The 14733-nt window shown below is 52.4% G+C and overlaps 1 protein-coding gene across 2 annotated transcripts in view; it reads right to left on the reverse strand.

Moving 5' to 3' along the window:
* Nucleotides 1-10646, reverse strand: part of TSPAN15 (tetraspanin 15) — a 52937-nt gene extending 42291 nt beyond the window's left edge. For both annotated transcript variants that reach the window (XM_058543290.1, XM_058543288.1), the window contains exon 1: nt 10466-10646. In XM_058543290.1, the coding sequence (XP_058399273.1) occupies nt 10466-10561 (96 nt within the window). In that variant the 5' untranslated portion in view covers nt 10562-10646. The remainder of the gene's footprint in view (nt 1-10465) is intronic.
* Between the last annotated feature and the right edge of the window lie 4087 nt (nt 10647-14733).

The raw sequence follows: 14733 nt of genomic DNA on the forward strand, positions 1-14733 counted from the left end.
TCTGCCCCCAGGACCATTTACAGTGGGGACATCCACGTCCCAGCTGGAGAGGATGACACTGGGGTGAAATCACTGAGTAGTGCCCATGGTCCCCTCCCCTCTGAATGATGGATCTTGTCCCACTGGCCTCAGAGTTTTAGAACCTGAGGCTCTTGCTGTGTGGTCTGGTCTCAGTTTCCTCCCTCTGAAAGGAAGGGGTTGCACCAGATGCCCTTCATGGCCCTTCGAAGTTCGGCCCAACTGGAATTCCAAGCCACATCCTAACTGCCCCAGTGATGGGTGACACTCCTGTTCTGAAAGGTTCTAAGGGAGTCCCAGATGTTTTACAGCCCCACGTGACAAGCAGTTTCAATTTAACTAGTTTCAGAACCCGGAAGTCCTTCCTGAGAGCTAACTCACATTCCCTTCTGTTTTAACCTCTTTCCATCAGGCTTTCCTTGCAGAGAGGAAGCCCCTAAGAAACCAGTTGTAGAGCACAGCCTTTGACCTGCGTGAGCAGACAGGGGACGAGCGGGGGCGGGGCCACGGGAGGAGCGGGGCCACTGGCCTCAGCTCTGCCAGCCTCCCTGTCTCCACCTCATCTCCTCCTCAGTCTTCAGCATAGCCCACAGGAGGGAGAGGGACTGTCAGGCTCCTGCTCAATGGGCCCCTCCCTAGTGAGGCAAGCTGGTGAAGCAGAAAGGGCTTGCATTAGTTTCCTGGAGCTGCCCTAACAAATTATCAAAACTGGGTGACTTAAAACAACAGAAATGTATTCGCTCACAGTTCTGGAGGCCAGAAGTCCGAAACCAAGGTGTGGCAAGGCCATGCTCCCTCCAGAGGCTCTAGGGGAAAATCGGCCCTTGCCTCGCCAAGCTCAGGTGGCTCCCGGCGTTCCTTGGCTAGTCTGCCTCTGCATTCACATGGCCTTCCCCTCTGTGTGTCCATCTTCTCTTCTGTCTGTCTCAAAGCTCCCTCTGCCTTTCTCTTATAACGACACTTTCCATTCAATTTAAAACACTCAGGTGATCCAGGATGATTTCATCTCAAGATTCTGAACTTCATTTTTCCAAGATTCTGACCCTTTTTCCAAATAAGGTCATATTCCTAGGTTCTAGGACATGAACGTATCTTTTGGGGGTGGGCACCATTCAACCCACCACAGAGCTCACCTGTCAGAGTCAGAAGTCAAGTCCCCATCCCTCCACTAACTGGCCACGAGCTCATCACCACGACCCCAAGCAAGTTCATCTCACCTATCTGGAACTGTCTCCCCACCACCTGCGGCACCTCTCCTACGGGGTCAGAGCTGCAGGTCGCTGATACTTGAGAGATCACAAACCAGCTTTCCAACATGATGCCTACACACCGGTAGTTCTCAAACTGGAGACATAATTAAAGGGGGAAACGTTATCACAGCTCACCCCCAAGTGTGTGAATCCCTCACTCAAGAAACTTAAGTCTGGTTCTGTAGAAACTTCTTCAAGTGACAAAGTTAACTACAGAGAGGTGTTGCCTTTAGAGCAGATAAAAGGATGTTGTAAAGATAGCCAATGGACAACAAAATTCTAGAACCGTGGACCCCACTCCCTCCTCTGACATATATCCCAGTCCCGGCCCAGCCTCTCACATGGTCTCCCACATCCCCAGGCTGGTGGTCTCCACACACCTCCCCCAGCCCTTCCAGACTGGGCCCGCCAACCACCCCCACAATGCCCGCCCCCCTGGCTAGCTGGCTCTCTCCCTGGGAGGTGAGCCCCTCCCAGACGTGCACACTGACTGCCCCAGCCCACGGAGACTGTCCAGATTGTTGGTGAGGCGGGGAAAAGATTCAGCACATCACTCAGGATTCAGCTGGAGAGAAAGTCGGCTTGGAAACCGGGCCAGTCCCGTCAGAATTTCTTCATGGGTACCGCCATGAGCTGAAGTTTCCACTCCAGCTGCACGTTAGAATCATCAGGGGAAGTTTAAAAATTATAGGCGCCTGGGCCCCACCCCAAACCCACCGCATCAGCTCTGAGGATGGGGCTTGGACGTGTATCTTTGTAAAATCCTGCAGGGTGGGAGACCTCAAGCCATAGTCCAGGCCCGCTAGCCTAGAGCCCTGTCATTTGACCTCAGCAAGTGAGCCAGCCTCAGAATTCGGTGCCAGCCTCAGAGGCCAGCCCCCGACTCCACTCCGCTTCAGCCAGGAGACTTCACCCCAATCTGTACGAGGTGGGCCGGGGTCCAGCACACTGCTCCATCTCTGGGCCCCCAGCGCCCGGCACACTGTTCGGCACGTGATGGGTGCACAGGACTGCCTGATCCCAAGCCCCTCCGCAGTCCCCCACGCTGCACCCAGCATAGCCGTCCTCTGGTAGGGGACAGGAAGGGCTTGGGGAGGCTGTGTGACTTGTCCCAGGCCACATGCCACACCCAGGGACGGGCTCCCCAGGAGGAAGGGGGAGGGCCCTGCACCCCGACCAGGCCGAGGCTGTTTTCCTTCTACCCTCTGGGCAAATATTTACTTCCCTGCCAGCCAAGATGCAAATGCCTCCGTTCATGAGAAAATCTCATTTGAAATTAAAACACGGCAGGTACCACTTCCGCCTTCACACTGAAAGACCTCTTGTCTGGGGGGTGGATGCAAATGGTGGGTTGTGCTAGTTATGTGCCCTTCTAAGGCCTCAGTCTCCTCAGCTGTAAAATGGGACGCGTGCCCCTGTGCGCCTGCTCACAGGGTTGTTCTGAGGATCCGAAGAGGGGAAGCAAAGCACGGCGAGGCAGGTGCAAGATGGCGTCTCCTCCCGCGCCCCCCAGGGAGCTGCCGGGTCCTGCCCGGTGCTGCCACCCCTCCAGGCATCTGTGCTAATGCTTATCACACCAGATGCTCCGCTAAGAGCCCTGGAGGCATTGCCCCATGCAAGCCTGGCCCTTGTGGGAGGTACAACCCCCTTTCCACAGACAAGGAAACCGAGGCACAGAGTCAGCTGTGACTTGCCCATGGTCACACAGCCAATCAGACCTGCTCCTCACCCATCAACCAAGAAGCGCTCGGTCTCCTAACCAGTTGCCTGATAAAGCTGGGCCTCCTCAGCTTCTCCAGGTGCTGGGACCAGCCCTCAGAGCCTTGCAGGATACTTCTAGGACAGCCTGCCTGGGCCTGTGTGCCCATCACATGACACTCAGACTCTGCTGGTGCCCCACTAAAGCCCAGGAACTAAGAAGTGGGAAAGACCCAACCCCTGGAAAATGCCACGTGCACCCCCAAGGTGTCAGACTTCTCGGTCCAAGGGCATGGCCACAGCCAGCTGCCCCAGGCAGGCAGAGCATCCCCAGCAGAAAGTAGCCTCCTCTGACAAGATGAATTCCAGAAGTTCTCATCACATCTTATGTCCCAGCTCCCCCTGAGCTCTGCAAGGCTCCCCAGGTAAGTCTCCATCCTCCTGTGGACACCAGGCCCTACAGTGTGCTGGGTACTTTCATGTCTCTTATCTTGCAGGAGCCTCCCCACAGCTCTCTAGGGTATCCACAGATGAGAAGTCTAGGAGGCTCAGAGAGTTGGTCCTTTACCCAGGGGCACAGCAGAACCAGCACTTGACCTATGTCTCCAGATGACACTGCCATCAATCAGGTCCTGACAATTAAACTTCCCCTCTTGTTCACTTAGACCCCAAACCCCTCATATGATCAGGCCCCTGCCACCCTCTCCACCTACAACATAGCTCTTCTTAGGCTTCCTCATCTGCTCCAGCCGTACTTGCCTACCTCAGGGCCTTTGCACTTACTGTTCCCTGTCTGCGATGCTCTCTACAGGCCTTTTTTATGGCTGGCTCCTTCTCACCCTTTGAGCCTCAGCTGAAATGTCAATTCCTCATGAAGGCCTTCCTTGACCACACCATCTAAAGTAGGAACTCCCATCTCTTCCCATTGGCTCCCTAATTTCCTCTTTAGCACCTATCACAAGTCATGTTTATTTCCTGGTCTGTCTTCCAAGGCCTGCACTAAGCCTGTCTTGTTCATAGTTGTTTCCTAGTAACTCTCACAGTGCCAGGCATACATAGCAGGCATCAAATAACTATTTGTTGACTGAATAAGCAAATGAACCATCCCCACCCTGGAACGAATGGCAGGTCAAGACGACTCTCCCACCTTCCACTAAGATGTCGATTCAAACCCACTCACATCCAAAGGTTCTCTCTGGGAAAGGTGTATCTTTCCAATCTCTTGTGTCCCGGCTTGCCCAGAAGACAGCTCTCCCCTGTATGTGGAGCCAGCAGGTACAAAAATTTCATTATCAGTCCCTTATCTGATTTACTCTGAGCCCCACCCCAGGTTGGCATTGTGAGTCACCCCGAGAGAAGGGGCACTGGGCAGGGGAAGGAAGGAAGGCAGGTCGTTACTCCTGCTTCTCAGGAATAAACAAGCGAAGGGAGCGAGGTCCCAATCCAGGCCTCAACTTAAAACAGTCCCTCTCGGACAGGAAGAAAGGGGATCACGCACAGAAGCCCAGACTAAGAGCAAAGACACTTTCTCAGCGTCTTAGTTTGCTCATCCTGAAAACGAGTGTGTCAGAGGTTCTCCAAACCCCTTCCAGAGCTGCCTTCCTGATTGTCTGGATGTTAGAGGCCCCGTGGCCAGGCTGGGGAAGGGGAGGACGTCTATGTGCCCGAGACCCCAGCCCAGTCCCCCTGCTTCCAGATCATCTCCGACAGCCTGTTAGCCATGGTGACCGCTGCTCCAGTATGAAGGCAGCCTCACTTGCTGCTTGAGTTTCAACTATTTTCTCTGTGAAATGCTTGCCTAGAACAAGAGGAAAACGGACCCGCCTGATGCATCAGGCACAATAAAAAATTAAAGAAATAAAATATGTACATATATGCACACGGAGATGTCCAAATGGGTGTTTACCGACATGTAACAGTGGTTCTCTCCTGGTAGAATCGAAGGAGACTTTTACTGTCTTCACTGCACTTAACCTGAATTGCTTGAAATTCCTGTTTACTATATGCACATATTATTTTCACAAAAACAATACGGCTCTCTTCAACAGTTAGAAATTCCTGCAGGAAACCAAATCTACCTTCTTCTCCATCTGGCTTCATCTAGTACTTAACTGAGAGGCCAGGTATCTGGCTCCTTCCAGATGAGCTGTCCTCCACCCACACCCTGAGCCCTGACACCAGGGAGGGACCACAGCGGGGGGGGGGGGGGGACAGAGGGATGGGGAGCAGAGAGGGGAGAAGGGGGGGAGGCTGGTAAAACTGACGGTGACCCAGTGAAGAAACTGGACTCAGGCAACCTGGGTCCTGGTCTCGGTCTGTCACTAACTTGCTGTGGAGTCTCAAGTGACTCCTTTCCTCTCTCCAGGCCTCTGTTTTCTCCTCGGTAAAATGAAAAGGTCACACTAGAGGCGCCTTTAAGAGCCCTTCTAATTCTCAGTCTACGGCTCTTAAGCACCTAGAAGAACAGAGAGGAAGGTAGGAAAAGACTGGCTAACCCTTCAGTAGCTGACGTGGTGTTTATCACATGCTAGGCATTGCTCTACACTCTTCCTATATATTAATCCATTTAATGGTCTCAGCAACTATCAGGCGAGTTCTAATATCACCCATTTTACAGATAAGGCAACTGAGACACATGGAAGTTAGTGCCTAAGTCACTCAACCTATAAGTGCCTGAGTTGGGATTTAAACCCGGGCAGCCTGGCCCAGAGTCCATACTCTTAACCATTAAACTATAGGAAAATATAAAGAATCACAGGCCCAACTATGATAAGGGGGTTCAGCCTTGGAGAAGGCGAGGAAGAGTTAACATTGCCTCTGACCCTTATTACCTCCCCCACCTACCCGTGCCCACTTCCTTCCACTTACCCCCCTAAGTCCTTTTCTTCCTGATTAGTCAACACCCCCAAGCCCTGACACTCTTACCCAACTGGAAATCCTACCTCATCGTCAAGGCAACAGGCTTGATGCTTTCTAGGGAGCCAGTGTTGCCACGATCAGCCCAGCCCACTTTGTAAATTCAAGGCCCCAGCAAACCTGACCACTGCTGGCTACACACCCAGCTCAGCCTCTGATCCAGGTGCCCCATCTCAGATCCCTGCTTACAAGACACAGGGTGGGACTTGACTACCCCAGTGCCTTCCCTGAGCACCTACTGTGTGCCCAGCCCCAGACCAGCATTTGGAAGAAGATATGAATGCACTGCAGCCCTGACCTCCAGGAGCCCACAGTCCAGCAAGGAAAAACCGTCGTGTAAACAGATCTCTAGGATACCCTGTGGTCAGTGCTAAAATTAGAGGTGTGTCCCCAGTGGACTGAGGGCACAGGTGTCAGAATGATTCACCCTGAGTGGCGGGAAGAGAAGGCTCCGGTGCCTCTGGGTGAGCTCATTTCTCTTGGAGACATCCTCAGCGACCTACTGGAAGGAGCAGTGAACTGGAAATGAGGGTACCTGGAGACTTGTGCCAGCTCTGCTGAGTGACCCTGACACACATCCTCTCTGGGCCCCAAGGTCCCCCTCTGAAAACAAGAGGGCTCCCAAGTGTGGGAGAGGAGATGGTTGTAAACGGTTCAAGGTCCAATTCACACTGACTCACAGACTGAGAAAAGTTTCATTGCTCAACTCCCTTCTGATCCTTCCGATCACATCAAGGAGCAAATCTCAGTTTTGGTGCCAGTTTGTCTTTAAGCCTCTCAAACACTTGCCAACCTGCCTTTTGGTCAAAGAGGGCAGGCCTCAGGTTCACAGCCTACAGCACCACAATACTGAGCTAGGATTTAATAACATCATTCTGTTTTCCCTGCACTGTATTTACTATAACCATTACCTGCTATTTTTGATGAGGGAATATTGGTTTCCCATTGGCAGTAGTCATATAAAGCCTCCTTTTAAAAATAAATTTAAGTATAAAGTGAGTCAGTTTAGAGAAATATAGTAAATAATATTACAATTGGTATAACTTCTTTTTTTTTTTAATTTTATTCATTTATTTTTTTCCCCCCAAAGCCCCAGTAGATAGGTGTATGTCATAGTTGTTCTTCTAGTTGCTGTATGTGGGACGCAGCCTCAGCATAGCCGGAGAAGCGGTGCATCGGTGCGTGCCCAGGATCCGAACCCGGGCCGCCAGCAGCAGAGCGCGCGCTTAACCGCCAAGCCACAGGGCCAGCCCTGGTATAACTTCTATGTAGGGCAATTTAACAACATCTATCAAAATTTTAAATGCACATTCAAAAACGGCCAAAGCTGTTCCATGCTATTAGACGTTCCATAGCGATTGCCGCTGGAGGGAAGGGGTGGTGACTGAAGTGGGCACAAGGGGAGCTTCTGGCTTCTGCTGTCCATTCTGTTGGTTGACCTGGGGGCTGATTATACAGGTGTATTCACTTTGTAAACATTTGTCAAGCTGTATACACTGATGATGGGTGCATCGTTGTATGTGTATTATACATTCACTTACCCTTTAACCCAGTAATTCAACTTCTAGAAAATACCCTGCAGACATAAACACATATGGGCAAAATGACACCCTCAAAGATGCTCATTGCAGCACTGTTTGCAGTAACTAAAGGTTGGAAACAACCTGAGTTCCCCAGCTGGGGACTGATTCAATAAACTCTGGCACAGTCTACAGTGAATTCTATGCAGCCATCAAGCAGAATGAGGCTGCCCCTAGCAGAGCTCCAAAATTTACATGGATTTAAATTTAAGTGAAAAGGTAAGGGCAGAACTGTGTATAGTGTGCCTCTTTATGTGGGAAAAAGAAAGAATATATATAATACACGTACATGTTTGTACCTAGGGCATCCTTTGCCTAGGATATTATCTCAGAAAAGAATCACAGAAACTGGTAAGAGAGATCTCCTCTAGACAGGGCAGGCCAGGGAGAGGGGTAGGAGGGAGGCTTGTCACTGATGACTACTCTTTTGTACTTTTAAATTGTGTACAATGTCCTTGCATTTCCTATTGATAATAAGTTTTAAAGCAAAAAGTCTTACAGAAAGTGCACGGCTATGGTAAAACTTACGGCGCCTTCCAGACCTAAAGACGGAGATGAAAGTGTTAGCGGTTGGGGTTCATAAAGCAAGTGACCCTTGACCCCACTCCCCCGCCCAGGGATGGCACCAGAGATAATGCTGTAATGGCTTCAATTAGCAGCACACCTGGTCTAGGACAAATTACTTATTCACACTGGGCCTCTGCCCTACAGTCAAACTCTGGCACCTCAGAGCTGCCCTGGCTGAGTCGGCAGGTGGCTGAGTTCTTGGCATGGGTGGGGAGATTTTTAAGCAGAAATACCTCCAGGGATGGGAAGCGAAGGATTTGGTAAGGCAATCTCAGGTGGCTGGAGAGGAAGGATTCTGAGTTCTGAGTTCTGAGTCCCGCCCTGCCCTGCAAGAAGGAAAGCAAGGGCCAGAGGGTGGTCTTCCCTCGGGGCTGCAGGGGACAGTGACAGAACAAGGCCTTGAAAATTTGAGTTCAGTCTTAACTGCATAACTTTCTTTTGCATAGCACTTGGCTTGCCCACATGTCACGATCTCCCCCATCACCAATCCTAAAAACAATCCAGTGAGCTGTGGGGCAGGGTATCAGATGGGAAAATGGAGGTGCAAGGAGGTTAAGAGATCAGTCAGTGATTACGTACCAAGAGAAGGGGTGAAGCCAGAAACGTAACCCCCACCTTCCGACTCCTGGTCTTCCCGTATTTTTCCACCTCCCCACCCATCAACCTTAGCCTTCCCTCTTTCAACTCGGACCCACAGAGAGAACAGCTCCTGAGGCCAGACAAGCAAGGGGCAGGCAAAAAAAATTCCAGAATCAGAATCAAGGCGCCTATGAGACCACCTAGCCCAGCAGTTTTCAACCCTGACTACACACTAGCATTACCTGGAGAGCTTGAATAAGTTTACCTAAATACTTATGCCACGGCCCAGGCATCTGTAGTGTTTTCAAGACTCTCCAGTTGCTTCTGATGCTACTATGGGAGAGAATCACTGAATGACGGCTCACATCACCCCATCCCAACTCCACATGCAACCTTCTGCCTCCCTGGAGCTTCCACCAACAGGTCTGTGCTCCATCCTCTGGCTCCCACACACCCTGCTCATCTCTCTGCCACCTTACCTAAAGTCACAACTGGACTAGGATCTGGGCAAGTCAGTTAACAGCTCTGAAGCCCCAAACAGGGAAGTGACTTGCCTAAGATCTCCCAGTGAGTCGGTAACAGAACAAGACCAGAATCTGGATCTCTTGACCACCAGGCACGGTCACACCACAGAGGGGTCACAAGGAAAGCCAAGCCCGATGGCAGATCTAGCAGTTCCTGCTAGCAGAACAGACCCAATGAGAGGCTGAGGAGGAGACAAGGAGTGTCGTGTGTTTTGAGGAGGATGAGTGTCGGTGACCTCCCCCTCAGGCCCCTGGGCAAGCCTGCCCTGTGGCATACTGGGGCAGAGGACTATTCTAGAGTGGCAGGGCTAGCACTGGCCTATAGAAAGATGTCCTCATTTCTAGGAGCGGGCCCAGCCTGGTCTGAAATCTCCATAAAGAAATCCAGTCTCTTGGGTCAGCTTACCATTAGGCCCAGATTCCCTGCCCACAATAATAAGGGCTCACACTTTTCTTGAGCTCTTGGCTGGTCCCTGTGCTAAGTACTGTAGTTGGCCTATTTCATTTAATCTCCACAGCCATCCTAAAAGTTGAGTATAATGACTATCTCCATTTGCAGATAAGGAAACTACAGCCTAGAGAGTTGAAGTAACTTCCCCAAGATCACTCAGCTAGAAAGTGGCTGCAGCAGGATTCGAAGCCTGGTTCATGTCCAACCACCTCCTCCTGCCCCCCAACAAGACAGAGGAAGTAAAGCCCAGTGGCCCGGAGATAGTTACTGAGCACCTAGGAGCTGCCGGAGACGTTCCCAGATGTTGTCTGGTGGAATCCTCCTGGCCACACTAGGGACAAAGCATGCACATCCTCCTTCCACCCCAGAGGAAACCAAGGCACAGTGGGGAAGCATCTTGCTCAGGGGCATCAGCAAGTAAACAGTGGGGACAGGACCGGGAGTCCAGGTCTCCCAACCCAGACCACAGAGCCTGACCACTCCTTCTCCACAGGCCGTTGGGAAGGCAAACTCAGCAATGCCCGGCAAGTGGGGGGTGGGGGGCGCTGCCAACGCGGTAATCACGGCCTACCGCACCAGCGGATGCACAGGGGACTCGAGGACCAAACCTGCTGGTCAGGTGCACACAGGTGAGCCACGTAGCGCTCCTTCGTCGCGGCCAACCAGCTCTAATGCTCCCAGCCGGGTAGCTGAAATTCAGGCTGAGCTTGGGCCGCCAGAATTTCCCGGTTCCAAGAGAGAGTGGGGCGAGGAGCCAGGCGTGCGCTCCCAGCGCCCTCCCTGGAGCAGCCAAGTCTGGACCAAACCCCGGGCTCGGCATGGGGGCAGTCAAGGGAGTATAGGCACCGGCTCCCATCCCGGGGCCCTACTGGCGTCACTCACCCAAAACACTGTGGAGTAGACGATGAGCGAGAACTTGAGCCACAGATAGGACAGGCGCGCGCAGTAGCGCACCTGCTCTGAGTCCCCGCGGGGCATCGTCGGCACTCCCGGCGGGGCTCCAGGGCTCTGGGGCTAGGTACCCAGTCGTGAGCAGCCCCACCTGCAGCTGCCTGCCGGCTGCCCGGCTACCCGCCCCGCCACCGGTGCTCGCTCGGGGACTGACATCGACGAGCCGCAATCACAGCGCCGGCCCGGGACCAGCCAGCCCCAGCGGCCAATGGGCGTGAGGCAACAGCCCAGCCTTTGGGAGGGGGCGGGCCGGGGGCGGGGCTTCGACCCAGGACCCACTGGAGGCGAAGGGAGCGGAGGGGGCGAGGGCTTTGCAAACGAGGTCGCGAGCAACTCTAGAAACGCTTGTGCTAATGGCGAGGAGAAGGGCATTGGAGAGTGTGTAGTGAGGAGCGCTAGGGAGAGAGCGAGTGTGCCTGATCCGTAGAAGTACGCGCTTTCCACTGTTGTCAAGTGGAAAGACTCGGGGAAAAGGGCAGGAATTAACCACTAAGGTGTTAAAAATGTACAAAAGAGTGGGCAAGACGTGAATGGAATAAGGAAGCGGACTTGCTCGGCCTGAGGGGGGCGGAGGGCCGCATCTCGGAAGGTGCAGCGGACCACGGTGGGGCTAAGGGGCCCTTATGGAGCTGCGGCCCAGAGTTTCCTTTTGTAACACATCGCCTGTTGTCTGTCTTTCCCCAAGCAGTCTCCGGGAATCCCCTTCCCTGTTGCCTGGTGAGATCCCAACCCTGCCCCGAGGCTTCCTCCTCTAAGAAGCCCTCTGCCACACCCCCAGGTCAGGGGCCCCTCCCTTGCACACACCTAGCTCAGGTCTAACCCAGCCTGGCCTTTTTCCTCCTGGCCTTTTCTCTGCCTGGGGTCAGAGCTGCCCGCATGGCTGTGAGTCTGTCCCCACACTAGATGGCCTCAGCTTGACTCACTGCTCTTTCCATGCCTCCCAGGACTAGCTCAGCCTGGAGCTTCGGAGCCAGGCAATCAGTATTTGTGGCACTTGGTAATTAAATGTGTGGGCCAGGGGTCATGAGCTCAAGGCAGTGCTGAGTGGGGTCCCTGGTGGTGACTGCAGGAATGGCACCCTTGTCCAAGTCCCCTGCCCTGGACCCCCAAGCCTCCTGTATACACACTCCAGGAGAGAGACAGACACACTATGACAGGGACCAGGCCGGCTGCAGCCCCCAGGGCTCTGCCCTAGATGGAGTAAAGTAAGGTTGGGGGTGAGAAGGGAAGCAATGCCTGGCCCAGAGTGGTCAAAGGAAGCCAGTTTCCTGGGACAAGAGGAGCCAGCCCCGCAAGGGTGTTTGTGCTGGGTAGAGCCGTGGAACCAGGGACTGCAGCAGGTTACCCTCAATGAATAACCGTGGGCTAAGAAGACATCTTACCAGTCTTAACAGTTGTCCTTTCTGTCCTTTGAGGAGGAAGAAACTAACTCTTTACCCCTCTTTGGGGGACTAGCTTCCCTCACCGAGCCCTGCAGAGCTAGCCTTACGCCCACTCTTTGAGGTGCTGGTCTCCATCCCCTGGAGGGCTTGCCCTCTGAGGGGCTGTCAGTCTCCCCTTCCCTGAGGGTCAGCCTCCTACCCTCCTTCCCCTCTCAGGCTTTATTTCCAGTTGCCCCTGGCCCAGTTCTGGCCTCTCTAGTGAGCTGCACCTTCTCTCCTCTTTCAGATCTTCCCTAGGGACACACAGGCATCTAAGGGCCCCTCTCAGCTCCCGCTGAGCCCCTGTGAGATGCCCTGAGGGATGAGGCTGACACGCCTGCAGGGGAGCCTGGCGCTCTTTGGGGCCAGCACAGCCTTTCCTGGGCTCCTGAGCTCCTTTGCTGTCCCTCCCCACCCCAACCTGACCCCAAGCACTGTGAGCTGCCCCTCAGCCACATTTGCAAACACTGAGACCTCAGAAGAAGTGACAACCTATTTTCAACTTGCCCCTCCTTCTGCCAGCAGCTCTGGGCTGGGGGTCAGCAGGCCTGGTGCTGATCCTGATTTGCCATTAACTTTTGTGAGACCGTTAGCATATGTGGCACAGATAGTGTGACATACAGGTGTAAGTGTGGCCCTGGCTGCAGTTTAAACCACCTAGTGAGCTTTAAATGTATCCTAATACCAAAGCCCTACCCCAGTCGAGTCAGAATCTCCACCAACAAGAGACCTGGGAATCAATATTATTTAAAGGTCCCAGGTAATTTCTAAAGCGCAGCCGGGATTGAGCACCACCGGTCTAGAAGCAGTCATGAGGGTGAGGTGGTCAGCCAGCACTTTATCAGAAAGGCTACACTCGGAGGTGACTCAGCTACAGTGGTGTGCTGGTAAATGTTTAATAACTAGCTCTCTGGTGGTGGGGGATGGGGGGACCTTGTTACCTACTTCCGTAGTGTAAATATTTCCGCCATCTCTGATTTCAAGTTACCAACCTGAAGTCAATGAACCTGGGAGCTAGGAAGAGATATGCACAGTCACATGCAACCAGCTTAGCACACCTCTGCAGCTCCCCATGTCTCAATCCACCCCTGAAGCTTTACTGAGTAGCATAGAGAGTGCCGTAATGAATGCATCAGTGAAATTCCTGGCTTATTAGTTAGCATAACAGGTATTAGAAATGAGCTCTCCTTTGGTGAAATTAGTAGTATTCAAAATATGTAGATGGGCTGAAATGGTTGAGGGACACCACCCATTCCTTGTTGAGAGTGAAAGGCTCTCACTTAGGGATGATGCACTGGGCTAAATCCTTGAGGGGTCCCGTGTCCCCTGGTGTTCTGGTTGCCTGATCTGACCATCAGTCTAACTGAGTCCTGCCTCTAGAACATTGTATCTTCCTCGCAAGGTGGTAGAGCCCCTAGAAGGACAGACAGCTGGGCCTTCACTGCCTTTACAGAACAGAGTGTATGAACTGGTTTTGTGGCTACTTGCTAATGTTTGTTTTATCGGTATTTGTATGGGCAGCAGAATTTGTTCTGAGATCTGTTTTCATGATACCTGGCAGGGAGATTGTAGAGGGAAGTAACTAACCCTCACCTTTAGAGGCTGCAAGTGTTTATGAAAAAGAAGCTCAGAACTGGGTATGACCCACTTGGCTTGCATAAGTTTGCATTCATGCCACTGAGCAAGCGACCCTGTCTGTGCCTCTCTTTCCCCATCTGTGAAACCATGAGGTTGGGCTGTTTCTCCTCTAGCTCCAACAGTCTTAGCTATAGTCCTCAAAGGCAAATCAGTCAGCACATGTACACTGAGCTTCTCCTGAGTCGGGTCCTGCCCCAGGCTCTGGGGATATGACTGTAAACCAGATAGACAAGAGCTTCTAGTCTCTTCTATTGGGGAGCAGTAGGGGGTTGTGGGGACACGCAACGCATATGAGAACAAACACATGAAAAGGGTAATTTCAGGTCCTGATATGTGCTAAAGATGTGGGAGAAGAGCTTCCAAGTGGAAGAAGCAGTAAGTGCAAACACCAAGAGAGAGGAAAAGCTTAGCGAGTCTGTGTGGCTCATGCAAGGGATGGCGGGAGGTAGAAGAAGGCAAGGTCAGAGACATAGGAAGAAGCCTCCTAGCTTTGGTAAATGGTTTAGATTTATGTCCAGTTTCAGTGAGGGCCACTGGTAGTTTCAAGCAGGGACGTGATACAGAGTCTGATTTCTGCTTTAGAAGGCTGCTGCACAGAAGATGGACAGGTGGGGGCCGGGGCTGGTGGGGAGGAAGGCTGGTTAGGAAGCCATAGCAGCAGTCTCAGAGCAAGAGGGTTGTGGCTTGGACTAGGGGTACAGCCCTGGAAATGGTGACAGGTGGTTGCATTGGGGATATATCTTGGAGACAGAGCCAACAGGACTTATGGACAGATTGGATGTGGAATGTGAGGAAAAGAGAAATCAAGGATGATCCCAAATGTTTTTGCTTTGAGCAACGGGTAGATGTTCCTGTCATTTGCGGAGGTGAGGAAGATCAGGAAGAGAGGGGGCTGAGGGAGAGTGGGTCCACAATCAATTACTTTGTTTGGCCATTTAATTTTTTGAAATATCTTTTCAAAATCTAGGTGGAGTTGTCCAGGGAACTCAGAAGTGAGGTTTGGGTTGAATGATATAAATTTGAGTCATCAGATCAATTTAAACCCTGGACCTATGTGAGATCGTCTAGGGAGAAAATGTAGCAAGAGAAGAGAAGAGAGACAAAGACAGACCCTGGGGCCTCCAACATTGAGAGGAAGAG

Source organism: Diceros bicornis, chromosome 6, assembly GCF_020826845.1.
Source record: "Diceros bicornis minor isolate mBicDic1 chromosome 6, mDicBic1.mat.cur, whole genome shotgun sequence".
NCBI classification, from domain to species: domain Eukaryota; kingdom Metazoa; phylum Chordata; class Mammalia; order Perissodactyla; family Rhinocerotidae; genus Diceros; species Diceros bicornis.